We start from the raw sequence: 21,274 nt of genomic DNA on the forward strand, positions 1-21,274 counted from the left end.
GTGGAAGATGGCTTTTTATTTTTCTGTCTCTTCTTTTTTAATAAAAATGAAGATGAATAAGTAATGAAGTTAAATAAGTAAATATTTTCTTTAAACTTTGGTATAATTCATTTTATTTTTCTTCGTCAAAATTGTATTTTAATTGTTCCTTTGCGGTATTCCATTAAGCTACTGCTGCATGAATCCCATTGCCTACATATTCATAAAGTTCTTTGGGGTATTTGTACAACAGAAAAATCTTTGCTCGGTTTCTGTCTTCTTCTAGTAGGATGCAGTCTCCTCTTATCGGTTCCCAATCCAGGAGCCTGGAACTCCAAAACAGGTTCTACATGTGGATGGTGGGGAGCCAGGCAGTTGAGCTGTGTTCCCACTGCCTTCTCAGGTGCCTTAGCAGGGAGCTGGTTCAGAATTGGAGCCACCGGGACTTGAACTGGTACTTGCATGGGATGACATCATCCTAGATGGCAGGTTAACTCACTGTACCACAATGCAGGCCCTACTTCCTCTTTGTTAATCTTCTTTCTCTTAATCATTATCATATTCAAAATCAGATTTCACTGTGCTTTTGAACCTTGAGAAGTTACTCATGGTTGTACATGGTATTCTGTTAGGTCCTGGGTTAGAGGGTTTTGTAGACCTGTTCTTGCCTTAGCTGTGTAGCTGGACAGCCGTGAGGTGTCAGGGCTAGCATTGATCTCTGAGCCTCCAGGGAAAGCTGCTGTCTGAATGTGATCCATGGGCTTCCATGTGGAGCTGCATGCCGTAGTTCCATGGAACACCACACCCTGTCTTTCCTTTCCCTTCCCTCTCCTTTTTCCCTTTTTCCATTTTCCTTTCCCTTTCTCCTTTTCTCATTCCCTTCCTCATTTTGAGGTTATGTATATTTGACAACATCTTAATAACATATACATAATCACACATAGCAGAAATGATAACAACAGTTGCTCACATGGTTGCTTTTTTATATATGACAAATGTACTTGAAATTATTCACAACTTCCCAGTATACAACATATTTTACATCAGAGTGTTTATACTATACATTAGCTGTCTATATGTGCTATTTCAACATGATAGTAACTTTCCACCCTTTCATCTCTCCCCTTCCCTGGTAATAACATTCTGTGCTGTCCCTTCCCCTCTCGTCCCATCTCATCCTCTCCCGTCCCGTCCCATCATCTGCTATTAGCTCCCTGAATGACCACAAGGGGTGCGGCTGAGCCAGGCCAAAGCCAGGAGCCTCATTCAGATTCGCTGTGTGGGTACAGGGGTGCAAGAACTTGGACTATCTTTCACTGCTTTTCAGGTTCGTTAGCGGGGATTTGGATTGGAAGTGGAGCAGCGAACTTGAATTGAAAGAGAATAGGCACCTGTTTCGGATGTTTGGGTTGCAGGTAGCAGCTTAATCCCACTATTCCACATCACCGCTTGGCTGTGGCATTTTATAAATGATTTGTTGAGTTATTCTTTTGTACACATATTGTTGGATGTTTTCATCACCGAAGTTTGTTGAAGCTGCTGCAGGCTTTGTTTGTATGTCTTGAGATGGTCCTGTGTTGTTCATCACTGGTGTGGTGTATCACATTGCTTGTTTTGCATATGTTTAAACCAACCCTGCATCCCAGAGTTAAATTCAGCTGGTCATTATGTGAATGTTTTTGATGTGTTGTTGAATTCGATGTGCTGATATTTTATTGAGGAGTTTTACAGGCATGCTTATCAAAGATACTATAGTTTTTGTGTGATGTCTTTGCCTTTGATATTAGGATAAAACTGGTCTCATAAAATAAACTTGGTATTTTTCCCTCTACTTCTGTTTTCTTTGACTGTTTGGTAGAATTCAGCTGTGAAACCATCTGTCCCTGGGCTTTTCTTGGCATCTTACTTTCTTTTATAAAAACAAACAACATCATGTTCAGCAGTAGGCATTGCAAAAGTGCAGACAAACAGGCAAAAGTGTCGGCTTGGTTGTGTGTATCTTTGCCAAGTTGTCAGCTGATGGTTTTCTGGGAGCTTCTTGATTATCACCGTCTCTCTGTAGTATATTTAGTTTAGAGTAAGGGCTGGTAATCAGCTGGAGCATGGTTTAATTTTCAGCTGGATCATATTATAATGATGTGAACCTGACCCCTAGAGCATTGGTTTGCTCCTCTGTAAAATGGAATAATATCTAAATAGCAGTACTCAGTCCTCAAAATTTGACATATTTTATATGTTTTCTCTTGCCAATTAGAACAACTTGCAGAATAGGCAAGCTTTCTTACACATTCCTGATTTTCTGTTAGTGCCTCGAATCGTTTCCTTTTCTGCTTTTCTTCCTGCTTTCCCATTCCCGCCCTTTCCCTTTCCTTGAGGATCTTCCAACCCAGAAATGCGGGAAATGAGCAAGGCTGTACAAATGATGTCTGAATTTCTAGAGTGAACCAGAATATCTTCAAGAGAAGTAAATTCCAGAGCACAGAATTTTTCCTTGTTTAGGTGCTGGGGGATTTGGGAAGAAGTTTCAGTTCACAGGTGATTGCTATAGACTCCCCAATTTGAGATCCTATGATTCTTGCCTGTTAGGCAATTCACTCAGCTGTCTCCCTTAACTCATCTGACAGTTTCTTCTTGGTGTAGGGTTAAAGACATTTACATTTTCTTCCTGCAGGGCAAGAGGTTGTTTCTTCCTGCAGGGCAAGAGGTTGTTTTGCCCCCTCATACATTTCATCTTGAATCTTAGATTTCCATGTCTCCAATGCGGGTCATTATGGAAGTGGATTTTATGACTGAAGAGGAATTTTTTTTTTTTTTTTTTTGGAATGAAGAAATTTAGTCATGAATTCGTGACTGCTCTTTCCGGAGTCTTGTTCAGGGTTTAAGAACTCGAGGCCAAAACTCCAACTTTGATTAGCTTCCGGCTGAATTTGGGGTGAGAATTCCCTCTCTTCTTTCTTTCCCCTTCACTGCCTTCCTCTCCTTCCCTCATTAGTCACGCCATCTCCCATAGGTAATGCATTTAGTGTTTTATGAAAATTATGAAGCTCACCTTCCTTGCCCAGAGAGTTAGAAGATAAATGAGAACAGCCAGGACCCTGGCTTTGTGTGAAGTCTGTGTAAATTCAGATATTTCTGCCTTGTCTCCTTTCCCACACACCTGTGCTGCCTCAGATGGTATGTTAGCCCTGCTTTTTTCTGATCAGTAAACAGCATGCATGTTTACTGATGAGAACCCAGTCAAGAAAGACCACTTGGAGAGAGTTTGCTGAAATCTACACTTTGGTCTTTGCCAAAGACGTTTAACGCGAAACTGGCAGGAGCTATCTATCAGGTGCTGCTGGGCCATGAGGACACAAGTAGATTAAAATCCTCCTCATGTGTGGGAACCATGTCTGTTTCCTTTATCCAGTCACAGTTCAGTAGTGCTACCAACGTGAACACCATTTACAGAAGTGAGCAGACACAAAACTGCAGGAGTTTTCTGATCCACGTGTAGTGGTATTCACAGTCGTGGGCTTGGGTGGGATTCTGAATGGCTACTTCGATCAGGTGGAGTGGCTCATCACAGCAGTCATTTCATAAATGCTTATTGGTGGACAAACCTTTGGAGCCTCCTATTCCTCTCATTTACATTCATTTACTTTCCTGTGATGGTGCAGTGGCCTTTTTGATAACTGTGTGCAAATAACTGCCTACCTAATCCCCAAGGTTATATTGCATTGGCTGTGTTAATTTGGTTTCCTGTGCTTCTGTTTCTTCTATAGTCACTGGGCTTAGGGAAGTTCGTTAATCCTATATGGGTGCCTGCTTAAAGGGTAGGATATGCTGGAAGTACTAACCAAATCTCACATCCTCGTGAAGACACCTGTGTGTGAAGTCCTGTTTTGATTTTATTTTTTATGCAATTGTTTTATGGTCTTGGAGCTGAGGGAATATCAGCTTAATGGAAATGTTGCTGCTGATGTCTCAGGTTAATGTGCAAATTGTGGCTGGTGAGTTGGATATGAATGCTCCTCTGTCATACTTACTCTTTCCTGGCTGAAGTCCAGATAATTCAGCGCTCTGTTTCTTCTCTGTGTATATTTTCCATGTGGATGGTCAAAATTATATTTTGCAAATAGATTAGAGGGAACAGAGAAAGAACTGTAACTCTTGTGACAATTAATGCTTTAGTGGTGTACCCAGGCATAGCCTTCCGCCGGAGTCAGGTGTGACTTTTCAAGGCTGCCCAGCCTGTGCTGCTGCGGAGGCGTGATATGCAGTAGGCTCTCTGTAACCCGTGAAGGGATGCATGCTGAAAGCGTATCTTTTGTTTATCTGGGGAAGTGTGTTACAACTCCTAATAGGAGTGAATAACCTGTATCGTCTCTGCAGAGAGATGGAGACCTCCCAACCTCAAAAAAGAAGCGTCAAGCGGGGGAGAAAATCATGTACACCCTGGTCTCCGTTCCACATGGCAACGACATAGCGTCCCTTTTTGAGTTGGATGCCACAACGCTACAGAGAGCTGACTGCCTGGTTCCAAGGTAATTTAAAAGATGCTCCTTTGACTAGTTTGGCCAACAGGTAAGAAATTAACATAATATGATTTTTGAACCAGCAGATGAGAAATTAACATCATAATGGTAATATGATTTTTGCGATATCAAGGGAGCAAGGTGAAATTAAGATGTATAAAGCATTGGGCCTCTTGAGAGTAGATTAACATTGTTTATTTTATTCTTAATAATTAAAATGCTCAAGACTGAAGAAATTCTGAAAAATTCATTTGAGTTTTTTATTCCTATAACTTGTTAAGACCTTTGGTTACTAAACTAGAAAATAATCTAAAAGCATTTCTGTTAATACATTTATCATTTATTTTTTCTATGTCAAATTCTCCATTGTGTTGACTCATTAACCCATTTATTCACTTATTTAGTCAACAAATATTTATTCAGCGTTGGATACATTCCAGGCATTGCCCTTGGCATTGGCAAGACAGCATTGAACAACCTTGTTGTATTGTTACATGAAGGTGGGGGTGACGGGCAGCATGCCGACCAGCAAGCATAAAATAGGTCAGGTGATAAAAATGTCTGGAACAGAGAGTTGTAGGATGTAAAGAGTTTGACGAGGTGAGAGTCTTAAGAAATTATTGGAGAAAAGATCTGAATGAATTGAAGGACTGAGTCTTGATATTCTCCAGATTTTTTTTCAGTATTATGATTCACAGAAGGAAGGAGAGGCAGTAAGATCTTCTGTCAGCTGGTTCACTCACCAAGTGGTTACAATAGCCGGAGCTGAGCTGACCTGAAGCCACGAGCCAGGAGCCTTCTCTGGGTCTCCTACATGGGTGCAGGTTCCCAAGGCCTTGGGCCATCTTCTATTGCGTTCCCAGGCCACAAGCAGGGAGCTGGATGGAAAGTGGAACAATTGGAATATGAACTGGATCCCACAAGGGATCCTGGCAGATGCAAGGTGAGGATTTAGCCACTAGGCTATCGTGCTGGGCTCTCCCCAGATATTTTTAAGTCCAGTATAGTTGGACCTGAGGGAGTGACTGAGAATCTTGGAAGACAAAGCTTGAAGTCAGTTTCTTTTATTCTTTGACTTGAAATTTGCTATATAAAATGGTTTAAAGTGTTATTCTATTTATTGGAGATGTGAAAGAGAAAGGAGAGGGAAGGAAAAATCACCCCTGTCTGCTGATTCACTGTCCAAATGCCCACAATAACCAGGCTGGGTCAGGCTGAAACTGGGAGCCGAGAATGCAATATGAAGCCCTGAGGTGTGTGGCATCAACAGGACGCTGCACCTGGGAGCACAGTTAGGAATTAAACTCAGTCTGAAATGAGACGTGGGTGTCCCACGGGCACCACATGTGCAACTCCAAATTCAACTCTGTTAGTTCTGATCTCTTGACTACAGCTGTCCACTTCCTGGCAGTGGCACTGTGATGGTGACTGTAATACATTCTGAATCTTGTTGTGTTGTTCGAGTGCCATGGTTCCAAACATTGGCTTTGAGGAAGCAGTGTTGTACCTGGCTTCGGGCAGATGACCATGGTTGGTTCCTACTCAAAGATCCAGATATGGTTGTATAGCTCCCTCTTGAGGGGGTGAAAGAAATTCTTATATCAACATTGTGATGAAATACCTGCAGTGGAGCTTTCTGGGTATTAGGTTGCCATATTCACTCAGAAGAAATGCAGCTGAGCCCTGGCCTGATCCTGAGGGTCCTTCTCATGCGTTTCCTTTTTCTGTAATGTGATCCTGGAAAGAGGTTTGATCTGACCCATGTCTCTGGCCTTCTCTTTCAAATACTGAGATCTCAGTCAATCCTTTGCCATGCTGTTATTGGTTTTAGAAATGAGCTAGCAAAAATGAAATGATTGTCAGTGTAAGGTGTGTAGACCCATGACAAAGCTTTCTGTGGAACTGTTAAATCATTACTAATCACAACTGTTGGTGCTTCTCAGTGTAACGTGGGATTTTCCATTAATAAGCAGTCACTTGTCATTCTTGGCATGAAAGCTTGCATCCGTCAACAGATGATGACTGTTCCAATACAGCTTGAGCTATGTGCTGAGTGTAGTGTCAAGTTCCTTCTAAATGATCTCTTGTAGCCCTGGCAGTGACTCTACCGTACCAGAATCTGGAGGCTGAGTCAGTGCAGTACCTCTCTTGATGCTGTGGATTAGCATGTTTGAGTGGAACTGGGCTCTTTGCATGTGTTGGCCACATATGGAATCAGCTTTGGGAGTGGGATGCAGGTTTTGCTTTTTAACGAAGTATTATCTGCGGAATCCAGTGTTAAGCTCTGTGGGACAGTGCTTCCTTTGTTGTGTGCTGGATCCTCAGGGGCTCTGACACTTGGTCAGGGGCAGAAGCATTCCTCACAAGCTCTCAGATGGTGTCAGTGCTGCTGGTCTGTGGACTAGATCTTAGGTTTTAGAGGTTTGATGTGGTAGTTCCTTTCATTTTCTGTAGGTAGGAGGTCTTGGGAATTTTAATTTTTACTAGTTATCTAATTTTAAAGATTTATTTACAGAGGTACAGAGAGGTAGGGAGGGAGAGAGGGGGAAGGAGAGAAAGAGAGAGATTGAGATTTTCCGTCAGTTGGTAGACTCCTCAAATGGCAGCCAATAGCCAGGGCTGAGCCAGGTTGAAACCAAAAACCAACAGATGCATCTGGATCTGCCACATGCGCTGCTGGGTCCCAAGAGCTTGGGCCATCTCCTTGCTGTGTTTCCTAGGCATATTAGCAGGGAGTTGAATTGGTGCTGGAGCAACCAACACATGAGCCTGTGAGGCAGTGGATTAACTCACTGTGCTACAACTCCAGTGCTTTCTGGAAATTTTAAAAAGTTCTGATGTCTGGCTCCTACTCTCAACTTGGGCAGTGGTGTTGTGAAGGCTTCCCAGGTGGTAAGCAGCCAAGTTTGAGAACCCCTGATAGAAGATGTCAATCTAATAGTTCTGTGTTATATTACCATAGTGGAATCTGAGCCTGAAATGTGTGAATTTCATGTCTGGACTCTTAACTACTGCCCTGCAATATTACAGAAACCCGATAGTCAAATCGCACCGGGGTTTGAGCGACAGCAGAATTCTGTGGCCTGTGTCCTGAACAGTTAACTCATTTCTCAAATCCTGGCAATTGGTCAGTTATTAAACCAGAGCATGATTTGTTTGCTTTGGCACCCAAGAGCATATGTTGACTCACTAGTATGTAGTGAACAAATGTGTGAGTAAAATAGGAGAAATAGTCACTGAGCCAGCGAGTGATGGCTTCGCTTTCTGAATGACTGCAATGCAGTGGGGAGGCATCTGTGTGCAAACAGCGTCTCCTGCACAGTTCAGCGTGGAAGGCAGGAAGTGGACAAGTAGAAGCATGTAGGGATCTGATTATTTGGATAATTGGGGCGTTTTCTACTTTAGAGTTTTGAGACTTAGATTCTGTCTTATCCCCTCTTACAGATGAGTGGAGACATGTTGTTTAATGATTGTTTTCCTTAGACCCCATGCATTTGGTTTAATTTTCTGCTGTCGGCCCAACTGCTTTGCACCTTATATAGGACAGCGATGTCATTGAGTATTTATTATTTTATCCTGAACTCTTGAGCTCTTGAAAGACAGAGGTACTCTACACACATTTGTCAGAGAGATGACGTTAATAAAGGATTCATAGAAATGCTGGTGTTTCAGTTGGGTTGAGTCCTCTGTGTCCTTGCTCAAGCACTCCCTACCACTTCATGCATGGTCAGTTTTGGCATCTGCAGTAACTGCATTCAGCAAACACTGGTCCCCCTTGATTGTAGGGGATGTGCATATAAGGTTTCTTTGTATTTCTGTCCATCTGTCAGTACATTACGTTGGTTTGTGCGTTTCTGTTTGAAGATACCTTAGTAAGTAGTGTGAATTTGTTATTGAACTTGGGATTAACAACGCTGTAGCTTATACCTGAAAGATGCTTACCTAGCCTAAATAATTTCACCATAAGGCCCATCACAGCCTTCTTGTGTCTGCAAGCAGTAGACACCACTTCAGTGTCATGTATATGGGCCATCTTGACCATCACAATTGCCATGAAAATGCACACGAATGGGAGAAACAAGGTGACAGGTGTTACTGCATTTGGAGAGCTCAGTGGAAAGGCAGCATGTCACCATGTTTGGCCTCTGCCTGGAAACGTACCTCTGGGACCACTCTTTTTAACCGCTTCATGGGTGTCCTTGGATGACCACTGGAGGTGCTCGAGAACTGACCTTGGGGATATCAAGATCAATTAGTCAGTCAGCAGGAGAACTGACAAGCCTGAACTCATGAGTAATGATTGACTGTAGGTACTTGTAGATTCAGAAAGTTAAAGTACAACCTGGACAGTGTCAGGGAGTAGTTTTAGCTGAGTTGGTCCTTCTGTCGGTGCTCTGACTTGATCCCATGTCTGAATTGCCAGGAGAACCTGTTGAATCTCCCCATTTGGGTTCCATCCTGAGTTTGTGAATCTGTGCTCTGGGATGGGGGGAGATCAGAGCCTTTCTAAGGTATTCCCAGATAACGCTGCTGTTGCTGGTCCAGGAACCCCGATTGGCCTAGGTAATATATTTTAAGAAAAAGTACTGCATGCTTGGAAGTAGTCTATAACTCAGCATTTTCCCTTAAATCAGATAAATCTTGAGCTGTCCCCTAGGCTAATGTATACATTAATGATTGTCTCAGGCATGGAACTGTTATTAAGTCATTATGTAAGTGCATTCAATTTTTATAATCAGGTACTCCATGTTTTGCTTTTAGGAACTCGTATGTTCGGTTAAGGCATTTGTGCACCAACACATGGGTGACCAGTACTAGCATTCCCATAGACACAGATGAAGAGAGGCCTGTTATGTTGAAGGTAAGTGTTGCTAAGGATGCTGTTTTCACCTCAGTGCTGTGGGTATTGAGGTTAAGGTGAAGTGTGAATCCGAAACCAAGGGGAACAGTGAAAGGGATGGCACTCCCAGGGCTGCTGTGGGAACAGGGTTCGAAACGAGCATGGAGAGCCACTGTGTCCTTACCTCCTGCCCTAGTGGGGGGCGCACGTGGACATCCTATGCTTGCATTCTCTGTTCTTATTGGGTCATTCTTGAGATGCGCTGATCCTTATGCTTGTTTTAAGAAAATGTGATTGACTTTTTGGAAGTGTACCTATAGAACTCACAGAATTTCTTCTATTTATGTTAATAAAAATGCAAAAAAAAAATAGAAAACAAACAAAGAGGGAAGAAAAGTGAAAAGATTATACAAGCCTGTGTATACTACTGGGACCCATGAAAGTATTGAAAAGCATGTTTACTAAGCAGTAAATTCACAAGCTAAGCTTTACAAAACTGACCCCCACACACCTAACCTTAATGGAAAACATCCCTTTCAGATTGGAACCTGCCAAACAAAAGAAGATAAAGAAGCCTTTGCCATCGTGTCTGTCCCACTGTCCGAGGTCCGAGACTTGGACTTCGCCAATGATGCCAATAAAGTGTTAGCAACCACAGTGAAGAAGTTGGAGACCGGCACGATCACGCAGAATGAGAGAAGGTCAGTGACATGTAAATATCAGTGCTTGGTAGTTCTGAGCCAGTTGTCAATTCCTGCAGCAAGCCCTAAAGGAGTGCATGACTCAGGGGAGGTATTTAGAATGTTCATAGCAGTACACCTGCTCTGGGATGAGGTGGGAAATTGTTTGCTTTTCTTCATGGTTGATAAGTGAAAACGGTGAAGTTAGAATCTACTGGAACGAATGAAGACATCTCTCATCTGCCATAGTTACTGCTTTTTTCTGCTTTGTGGTAAGAAAAGCTAGAATTTATTCAGTTAGTAAGAATTTTAGTACACCATTATTGACTATACAGTCCCCTGGTTTTACATTGGATGCTTGGACTTGTTCATCCAATGTATGTTAATTTGTTCCAACATAGTAGTTGTTTCGGCTGGACATGTATCTTAGACCGTGTTTTCAATATGCACAGTTCATTACTGCAGCATTATGTATATCCAACATATGAATTCATATATATTTTCATTTAAATGTCCATGAATATACATGTATACACAAATGTACATTTAACAAATAAAATTAGGGGGCCCATGTTGTGATACTGTGAACTGAACTGCCACCTGCAATGTCAGTAACCCATATCAGAGCACCAGTTCAAACTCTAGATGCTTTGCTTCTGGTCTGGCTCCCTGCTAATGCACCCTGCAAGTCAGAGGACGAAGGCCTAAGTGTCTGGGGCCCTGCCTCCCGTGTGGAATATTTAGATGGAATTCTGGGCTCCGGGATTCAGCTGTGCTAGTCGCAGCTACTGGGGGCAATTTGGAAAATAAAACGATGGTTAGAAGGTTTCTCTGTCTCTGTATATGTGTGTGCCTCTCTGTCACTTTCATTTTCAAATACATAAATCTTAAGACAAATAAAAATAAGTAAAAAAAAAATAAAATCCAGTGGAATATTTTATTTTCCCTATTTTTTTGGTTGGCTCAAAATGGTCTTCTCTGATCTTTCTCTTTAAGTACTTTTTCAGACATGATTAATGCCTTCTGTTGCACCTGATTTGGAATTTGGATGTAGAGTTCTAAGAGTCCGTAAGAAGTTTTATGTTTTCCTATATGGCTTATTCTAGACTCATTTCTCCTCTCTAGTTTCCAGAGAAGAAATTCCAGAGAAGAATCTTTGCCCTGAGAAGTCTTTCTGAGACACTCAAAATTTGGTTCTTAAGCTTTGCTTCTGGATGTGAGAAAGAGAATAATACTGAATGATAGCAGTGATGGCATCCAGCCTGGTGTCAGGTGCTGTGAGAGGCATTGTTAGTGTGTTTTACCTAATCCTTCAGGTAGCCCCACGACAGGTGTTTGTATTTCACATAAAGGAACATGAAGGGACTGAGCCACAGGTTCCAGCTGCAGGTACCCTTTTACATTTAAGGATTTTGATAAATATATATATAAAAAAATCAGACCAAGTGAAAACAGCACCCAAGAAGTATGCTTGCTATATTATTACCAGTGAAGTTCAAAACCAAGCAGCAATAAGCTTTTTGGGGATATTTAAGCATTTGGAAGAACTGCAAAGCAATGCAGGGAAACCACTGTCACACAAATCCAAGCGATATTTCCTCTAAGATGCTAGGGTTGGACTTTGGATTGGTGAAGGGCTTCATACGTTCTTATCATGCTGTGTTTCCTGCCGTTGCCATAGCTCGTGGGATGCACTTTTTCCGAGCTTGGTGGTGAAGCTTACTTGAGTTTGCTTCAGAAACTCATGGAAGCAGTTGGCATTGTAGCATTGTGGGTTAAGCCACCGCCTGTGATGGCATCTTATGTGAGCACTGATTCAAATCCTGGCTAATCCGCTTTGGTTTACTTCTTTGCTTGGGTGTCAGGGAAGGTGGTGGAGGGTCACCCAAGTAGGGGGCCAATGTCACCCACTTTGGGAATCCAGATGGAGTTCTGAACTTCTGCCTTTGGCCTAAACTAGACCTAAACTAGACAATGGCCTAAACTAGACATGGCCATTGCAGGAGCTAACCAGTGCGTAGAAGATCTCTCTCTCTCCCTCTCTTTCGGTTACTCTTCCTTTTAGGTAAATAACAATAAGTGAATCCGTATTTTTTAAAGGCATGTGGAAAATGGAATTGAAAGATATTGGTATAAAAATTATTTCGGAATCTGAGGGTTTTTCCTGTGATGCACATTTTCTATGCACTTTTTGATGATTTCTCTGTAAGCATGGTTTTCAAAATTATTTTGCACCAAAATAGACTTACCTAGTAATTCCATTTTCCATCAATTTTTAAAGTTCACACACACATACACACACGTATTTAGCATTTTATGTGTTAGGTATGGCTTGGCGCGGTAGCCTAATGGCGAATGTCCTCACCTTGCATGCACCAGGATCCCATATGGGCACCGGTTCTAATCCTGGCAGCTCCACTTCCCATCCAGCTTCCTGCTTGTGGCCTGGGAAAGCAGTCAAGGATGGCCCAATGCATTGGGACCCTGCACCTGCGTGGGAGACCCGGGAGAGGTTCCATGCTCCTAACTTCGGATGGGTTCAGCTTCAGCTGTTGTGGTCGCTTGGGGAGTGAATCACTGAACAGAAGAGCTTCCTCTCTGTCTCTCTTCCTCTCTGACTTTGCAATAGAAATAAATCTTTTTAAAAATTGGTTAGATATGTGTCATAATACAAAGGAACAGAAATTCCACCTTGCTTTCCTGGACCACTGTTGATTAAAAGACAAAACAAAACAAAAACAGAATATACATAGAGATCCATGACCAAACGGAGTAGCTGCTTCTCACCTTTTTTTTTTAAAGATTTTTTTTTATTACAAAGTCAGATATACAGAGAGGAGGAGAGACAGAGAGGAAGAGCTTCCGTCCAATGATTCACTCCCCAAGTGAGCTGCAACGGGCCGGTGCTGCGCCGATAAGAAGCCGGGAACCAGGAACCTCTTCCAGGTCTCCCACACGGGTGCAGGTTCCCAATGCATTGGGCCGTCCTTGAGTGCTTTCCCAGGCCACAAGCAGGGAGCTGGATGGGAAGTGGAGCTGCCGGGATTAGAACCGGCGCCCATATGGGATCCCGGGGCTTTCAACGTGAGGACTTTAGCTGCTAGGCCATGCCGCCGGGCCCACACCTTTGTTTTTTTTCTTATCTTTTGTTTTGTCCCTGGGAAACCTGCGCTTGCACATGGCCACTGTGTGTTCTCTCATCCCTCCAGCCTTGTTGGGGGAAATGAATAGAAGTCAGAAGCTGCAACAGCTGCTCCACTCTCCTGATGTTCAGATAATGGCCCTGCAGAGCCAAATCACAATCACTTCTGACATGCAGGAAGGAGTGTTTTTTTTTTTTTCCCCGTAAGTCTGTTAATGCATCTTGGTGAGTTCCTTTTTTGTACAGCAGTGCACTCAGCCTCCCCCGTGGAGCTTTTTTGAAGGCTGAGGGTAGCCTCATGTGGAAGGGAGAAGCCCCGGCAGGTGGGAGCAGGAGCCCTAGCAGCACTGCTCTGCAGCTAGAGGGAATCTGCAGCTCTCAAGGCAGCCTAAGGCTCTGGCCCGGGCTCAAGAGAACTTGGATTTTTATTTCCCCTGCCTCTTGCCCTGTTGTTTCCCAGTGCAAAACATCATTGCAAAGAGAAGGCTTCGCCTGGGAAATATGAGGTTGCAATCATTGATCTTAATTTACTGATTTCAGAAAGACCACCTCCCATCAGATTTCGTTCGAAGCTGCCTGTCGGTGCAGTTGAACTTATTGGCATAGTTGAGTGCATTTATGTAATTTTCACACTTAGAATTCAATATAAAATTCCATATGAAAGTCACTGACAACTGTGATGATTTTTTTCCCTCCCTGTGGAGACTACAGTTCTGTTAGATATTCTCTTTTCTACTTAAAACCAGAGGAATGATGCAATGTCAGGAGGAGGGTTGGAAGGTTGCAGGAACTGTCTCCAAGTGCTGGTGGGGTCTGAATGTCCCCTGTAGATCCCCTTTCTCTTGCCCCGAGAGTGGATTCAGGTGGCGCCTCTGTGACCCTCAGCCTTAGGATTTTTTTTTTGGTCCTCTAGTGGCGTTTTCTACTTTTATTCTATAATTGCACCTATGCAGAGAGTGTTGACAGCATGTTGTGGTGAAGCATAAAGGGAGGCCGGAGGGTGTGAGCTGGTCTTCAGGGCTGATGGAAGTGACACATGCAGTGATTAGCCAGGATTCCAGCATCCTGTTTCACCTCTGGGGGCAGCTGGGGGTTCTTTAGCAGCACATGCCCACGTTGGGGGACACCATTCATTCAGGATTATCAGGCACGCGATGTATGCTGTGCATGGGGTCTTGCAGCTCTCCCTCGGGGAGTATGTGTTTTGAGAAATCACTGCCTAAGCCTGACTCATGAACTTTGAAGAACATGTATGTATTTGAGAGGGAGGGAGAGAGAATCTGTTGGTTCGCTCTGCAGGTGCCTACTGGGAACTTGGTCTAGGCCTCCGATGTGGGTGGCAGGCACTATCACCTGAACCACCGCCTGCCCCCTCCCGGAGACAGCAGCAGCTGGAAGCTGGAGCTGGCAAGCAGGTCCAGGTACTCCCATGTGGGACACAGGGGTCTTAACCGTGAAGATCAATATCTACTCTCCATGAAATTTTTGACAAACCCTCTCATGTTTCTTGTAAAACCTGGAATTATTAGTATCTCTTTCTCCCATGGGAGGTGAGTGCTTCTGAATGTTTTCATTACGTGCTGACCAGGCCCTCATCTTTCTTACCATCCACATGTGGAGCTGTAGCCTTTTGAAATGTTTGTTCTCATTCCTTGCAAACGTGTCACTATATATTCATGGGAATTACGGACACCTCTTCTCTCCGAGAGATGTTGTCTGCACAAGTTGTTTGGCTGTGATGAATTGCACTTCTTAGTGGATCTACCTCTGTCCGTGCTTGTCTTTATTTCCTGCTCCTGACATCTTCCCTCTGGGATTGCTTTGCTCCGTACAGAAATCCTTTCTGTCGTCCAGTTGGTGAAGGTCTGCTTGTCATAACCGTTTGCATTTTCACATGGATGACAATTTAAAGAAATTTTTACCTGCACTCTACAGTGATGCTTTATGTATGCAGCATTAGATGACAGATATTTGTTTTCTGACATCTCATTATTTTTAAGAAATCTTGTTATTGGTAACTTTACTTTTGGGTACTTTCGTACCCAGATATAAATTCCTTTGATGTTGGCATTCTGATCTTTCATTTGTGTTAAGTTTGCGAGGCATCTGGTTTTAGTGTGTTCTACCTGACAGTTTGTCTTTTCTCTGTGTTGGAATTCCTATTTAAAGTATAGAGGATCTCTTAATTGAGTCTCCTTATCTCTTGTTTTTATAGTTTATCTTTTAAAGTCTGTGCCCTATTGCTGTCACATTTTTGATACTGTCTTGTAAGTCATGATTTCTCCTTAGAATGTGTTTAAAATAGTTTACCTTCATCAATGAAGACTTTTATTGAAATGATTATGCTTTGTATTTCTCAGATGTCTTTTGCATATTTACCTGTTATTCATTCATATCTGTTTTTTTTAAAAATGTATGTTCGTATTTCTATATGTAGTTTTATATGTAGTTGTTTTGTTGGAAGATTAAGGCCAACTCATTTAAAAATTCTCTTGAAATTAAGTTGTTACTTGGGTTATTCTGGTGAGGAATTAGTCCATGGCTTTTTCTTTTTACTGTCTTCCTTAAGAAAAAAAAATTTATGAGAGACAGAGAGAGAGAGAGACTGACTCCCAGCAGCACTGCCTCAAATGCCCACACTGGTTGGCTGGACTGGACTCGGGTCAGAGCCAGGAGCTGGGAACTCAATCCAGGAACCCTTGGGCGTGGTAAGGGTGCAACTGTCAAGGCATTACTGCTGCCTTCCAGCGTCTGCATCAGCCCAAAGCCAAATGTGAAATCTGTAGCACAGTATTGAACTTAGGTAATCCTGTGTGTGATGCTGATGTCTTAACTGCTAGACTAAATACTGCTCCTGGCTGGCTGGCTGAATATCAGTCTTCTTCATATGCTATGGAATTTAAAATTCAGGTTCTTCTCAACTGAGAGATTTTTGTTTTTCCTCTTTGAATGCCAAATGATGTTTTGTGCCAATTTTTGGGTGCTACTGGACTACCTGAACCCCTCAGCTAGTGCAGGGTCAGATCTGACTCTGGGGGATGAGAGTTCATGTGCTTTAGTTACTAAAAATGCAGGTGGCTAAGTTGATCCTGTGTATTCACTTCCTGTATCCCATCCCACCTATGCACAGCCGAAATGTGAACAGGGACTGTTAAATAGTTCATTTTCTTGAACCGTTAAAGAAATCCCACTTTAGCTCCTTCCTCTCTATCTTTTGTTTAGTCCCTACCACACTGTTTTCAGTTCCTTTTACCTTGTAGGAGTCTAATTTATCCTTGATTTTCACGTATTCATCTTATTTTGTTCCTTATCCACAAAGCTTCATATTAAGTTTTTAGGTGTGTAGTACCTTAAAAATGCATGTTTATTTTTATTATCATTGCTGGGCTTGAGTCACATGAAAAAGAATCTTTTTAAGCCAAGTTAACTGATGGCTTGGGTTAGCAAGACATGATTACTGTTTTGTATAGCAGTGGACTTGGGTCTAAACTAACTATAGACTAGCTTTTATTCTTGCCTCAGATGGAATGTTTGAGGTGAAAGGGCAAAAAAAGAAAACCAATGTTAATAGTGTCAGAGAAATTCAGTTTTCTTGGTCCCAACTGCTCATCATCAGAGGGTAGATACAGCAAGTGATCCAGGGCATTTGAAAGACTTTAAAGCAGGGTAATCTGTAATTGTCCACAAAATTGTGCTTTTCTGTATGTTTAAACTTCTGATATCAATGTACTTGAAGCAGCAAAAGAAGAGTGTTATTAACTTCTTAGCAGAAAGTACAAAATCTGTTGTTCCATTGGGTTTGGGTTGAGCAGATAGCAACTGGAGGTCAACTTATTTCCATTGGCTGAAGTAGCCTGAGCTCAGATTTATTTGGTGTTTTGCTGTAAAGTCCAGCAGAATGATGTGGGAGAATTCAGTCACAATGTCAAGAGAAGTTCTCAAGTTCTCACCACTCTTTGGTACTCCTCTCTTATTTTCTACTTGTCTGGAGTTAGTTTTAGAGATTGAAAATTAAGAATGTTAGTGAATACTGCTGGATAGATTTTCCAAAAGTTCGGGTGAAATATAAGGTAAATATACCAAAAACATGTAGAAAGCATCCTGGACTTTTGGGATGACGATTGTGATCCCAAAAAGAGTGCTGACATTCCCGTGTGCGTGGATGCATTCCGGATGATGGTCTGTCCCTCAGCTCCATGAGAGTGCATTCTCTTTTATAATGTTGCTCTTAGGGTAAGATCTTTCTAACTCAATATATTCTGTGGTTTTTCTGGAGTGGTTGAAGTTCTAACATTGTAATTATTAATGCGTTATTGATTGTGCATGCTAGTAACCATGGGTGAGATGCTAGCAGCATGAATAAAGCTACTGTTAATTTTTTTCTTATTACTAAAAAAGTCATGTTTATTGAATGATTCACAAGTGGTCCTTCACTTTTAATAATGCAGAAAATTTGGTAGACCTTCCAATAAATATTTAATCAGTTTCCTGGCTTTTTTTTTTTTTTTAAAGATTTTATTGTTATTGGAAAGCCGGATATACAGAGAGGAGGAGAGACAGAGAGGAAGATCTTCTGTCCGGTGATTCACTCCCCAAGTGAGCCACAACGGGCCGGTATGCGCCGATCCGAAGCCGGGAACCTGGAACCTCTTCCGGGTCTCCCACGCGAGTGCAGTGTCCCAAAGCTTTGGGCCGTCCTCAACTGCTTTCCCAGGCCACAAGCAGGGAGCTGGATGGGAAGTGGAGCTGCCGGGATTAGAACCGGCGCCCATATGGGATCCCGGGGCGTTCGAGGCGAGGACTTTAGCTGCTGGGCCACGCTGCCGGGCCCAGTTTCCTGGCTTTTGTAATGAATTGAACCCCTGTACCTTTGCTCAATCTACAAACACAAGTAGAAAATCATAAAGGTCAGGCAGAAGGAGGAAGGAAAAAATGAATGAAGTAAAAGGTTTATAGACACTTGGTATACTAAATGCTGCTGAAGTTGAAATGGTAGTTATAATAATAAAGAGTTAAAATTGAACATGAGGCCCTGGCTCAATGGCCTTGTAGCTAAATTCTTACCTTGCAAGCTGTGGGATCCCATACAGGTCCGGGTTTGTGTCCTGGGTACTCTGCTTCCCATCCAGCTCTCTGCTTGTGGCCCGGGAAAGCAGTAGGGGGTTTCCCAAAGCCTTGGGACCCTTCACCCTTGTAAGAGACCTGGAAGAAGCTTTGGCTCCTGGCTTCAGATTGCGCAGCTCTAGCTCAGCTCTGGCTGTTGCAGTAACCTGGGGAGCGAAGCAGCAGATGGATTATGGAATATCATTTTGTCTCTCCTCCTTTCTAAAAATCTACTTCTCCAATGAAAACAAATAAATTTTAAAAAATGAATGTGAATGCATGGTTTTAGAATGCCATTTTTAAAAAGATTAATTTATTCTTATTGGAAAGTCTGACTTTTAGAAGAAGAGACAGAGAAGAGGGCATTTTTTCTGCTGGTTCACCCCCCCAACTGGTCACAACCTGCTGGTGTTGAGCTGAAGCTGAGCCGATCTGAAGCCAGAAGCCAGGAACTTCTGAGTCTCCCATCTGGGTGCAGGGTCCCAAGACTTTGGGCCATCTTCTACTGCTTTTCCAGGCCACAAGCAGGGGGCTGGATGGGAAGTGGAGCAGCCAGGACATTAACCAGTGCCCATATGAGAACCTGGCACGTGCAAGGCAAGGATTTAGCCACTAGGCTATTGTACTGGGCCCAATACTATGGTTTTTAAAGGCCAGTTAATGCTTTGTTCTTTAAAAAGTTATTTTGAGAAGAGGGAAAGACAAAGTAATTTTCTGTCTGTTGTCACTTTCCAAATGGTCACAGTGGTTAGGACTGGGCCTGGCCAAAGGTAGCAGCCAGGAAGTTTATCTGGCCCTTCTGTGTGGGTGCAGAAGCCCTAATACTTGGGCTGTCTTCTATTACTTTCCCAAGTGCATTACCGGAGGACTGGATTGGAAGTGGAACAGCTAGAACTCAAGTAACCAATGCCGTTAATGGGATGTTGGTATTTTAGGCGGTGGTTGTATGTGCTGTGCTGCACTGTTTTCCAGTTAACACATTGCTAGCCGTCTGGAGCATTGGATTGTTTGTCTCTATTGACAGATCATCTATGTTCCTTCTATCTTGTGTGTTGAATAAAATGAAACATGTTAAGGATTACAAGATGTAGTTTGAAAAAAAAAAAAGAGAAAGAAAATGTGATTTGAGTTAAAGTTAGGAGTTTAGATGTGTGGCTGAGTTTCCTTAAGCAGAAACGGTGTGCTGACTAGTCCTGCTGCACCAGTTGGTGGTAGGAAAGCATCCGGTGGTGGTACCTTACCCACTCGTTTGTGGTCAGCGCTGGTGTGGCTCTGTTTCCTACCAGGTTTGCAAATACTCAATTAGACGTAAACGTTGGAGGAACTGGAGGAGGACTGTTCTCTGTACAGGTTTAGACAGATGAACAGTAGCTGCTTTAGATATTTCATTGGAAAAAGAATTTTGATTATAAAATACTTTAAGTTTCTCTAATGCTTGGTTCTTAGCCTTAATGAAAAAAAATTCCTAAATGAAGCACACCGTAGAGTCACATTTCCTTTTCACATGATAGGTTTGTCACCAAGTTATTGGAAGACCTCATCTTCTTTGTTGCGGATGTGCCTAACAACGGGCAGGAAGTTCTGGATGTAATCATCACGAAGCCAAACCGAGAACGGCAGAAGTTAATGAGGGAGCAGAACATATTGGCACAGGTGAACTTGATTCGTATGTTCCACTTGTGTGTTTTATGTCTTGCATTATGGGATGAGGAAAGATGCTGTACTAGGGCCCTGTTGCCGTGTTAAGAGACAATTTCAAGAGTGGCTGAAGACAGGAGGCGTCTGCTCTGTCACAGTTGCTGAGGACTTGGAGTTGCGTGTGGCTTCTGTGGCAAGTTCTTGCCCAGGGACTTTGAGCAGCTTGTTGAATGTTGTCTGGAGCCTCAGCTGCTTTGAGGCTCCTCTGGGAGAGGATCCGCCTCCCAGCTCACTCACAGGGTTAACCTCAAGGAAAGGCAGCTTGCTGTCTTTTGAAGTGAGAGTCCCTGAAAGAGCAAGAAAGGACACCCAGATACAAGTGTTTTTAAACCTACTCTGGGAAGTAATTTTCTGTCTGTTCTGGTAGAAACAGGTTCATAAACCCAGCCCACAGCAGGTACCATTGGGGCAAATCTTACGAGTAGTCTACCCGAGGCTTTCCCTGCTCCCTACCCCCTGGTCCCCTCAACCCCTCACCGCCCCCGCAAAAGCCCTGCAGGATCAGACCATATATATTCAGAAATTGTGCTGCAAGCATTTCTGGAGTTGTCCTCTCCACTGCTTCCTGCTTTTGGCCTCTCTGGGAAAGCCAGCTCCTTGAGGGTGCCATACGGTATTCTCAATTTTTTCGCCAAAACCATACAACTGCTCTTGTACACTGTTTTCTTGAAGTTCATCATACCACACCAGTAAACTGACGCAGTTCCCAATAGCATACATATGTGCTCATGTCTTGAGTGTCCTTTATGTTCTGTTATTTGCAATTTAAATAGTGAACTTCTGTATCAGCTATAGACCAAAGATGCTACTTAAACCAAAAGAAAAATCATGTTCTTGTTGAGAAAGGCAAGGAATGAACACATTGTTCATCAGTAACTGAACGTGGTTGGAAAATCAAAATAACTATTTTTAAAAATAAAGGTTGGAAATGTCATGATGGTAGCAATTCTTTCATACAAAACATTGAAGTTCAAGGCTTTTAGGGACTTGGATGATTGAGTTGTAATGCTAATTTTGACAAATATTTTGAATGTTGTTTTTCAGTATTACAAATGTAAGGTTTAGCAGGCAGAAAATCATTGAAGAAAGTGTAATTAGTATCACATTTCTTGAACTCTGAGGGGTCATAGCTCTCCAGGTGGCTTTTGTGTGTCAGCGTTCATACCCTGCTTGTGGGGCTCTTTAGACAGCTTCGTCATCCTGCCAGCTCTTCTCCAGGTGATCCCAGCTGCTGTCTTTTTGCCATAACATGTTACAGTCCTCAGTGCCTCTAAGACACCTCCTAAGCACTGACTTTCCCACAGCAGTCTGGACA

General features: G+C 42.8%; 1 protein-coding gene across 1 annotated transcript in view; it reads left to right on the top strand.

The window, feature by feature from the left end:
- ITPR2 (inositol 1,4,5-trisphosphate receptor type 2) overlaps positions 1–21,274 on the top strand; it is a 418,343-nt gene that overhangs the window by 112,232 nt on the left and 284,837 nt on the right. The window contains exons 11-14 of the mRNA XM_058655945.1: positions 4,354–4,505; positions 9,258–9,357; positions 9,877–10,037; positions 19,773–19,914. Coding sequence (XP_058511928.1) covers positions 4,354–4,505; positions 9,258–9,357; positions 9,877–10,037; positions 19,773–19,914 — 555 coding nt within the window. The remainder of the gene's footprint in view (positions 1–4,353; positions 4,506–9,257; positions 9,358–9,876; positions 10,038–19,772; positions 19,915–21,274) is intronic.

This window comes from Ochotona princeps, chromosome 27 (assembly GCF_030435755.1).
Source record: "Ochotona princeps isolate mOchPri1 chromosome 27, mOchPri1.hap1, whole genome shotgun sequence".
Taxonomy (NCBI): Eukaryota; Metazoa; Chordata; class Mammalia; order Lagomorpha; family Ochotonidae; genus Ochotona; species Ochotona princeps.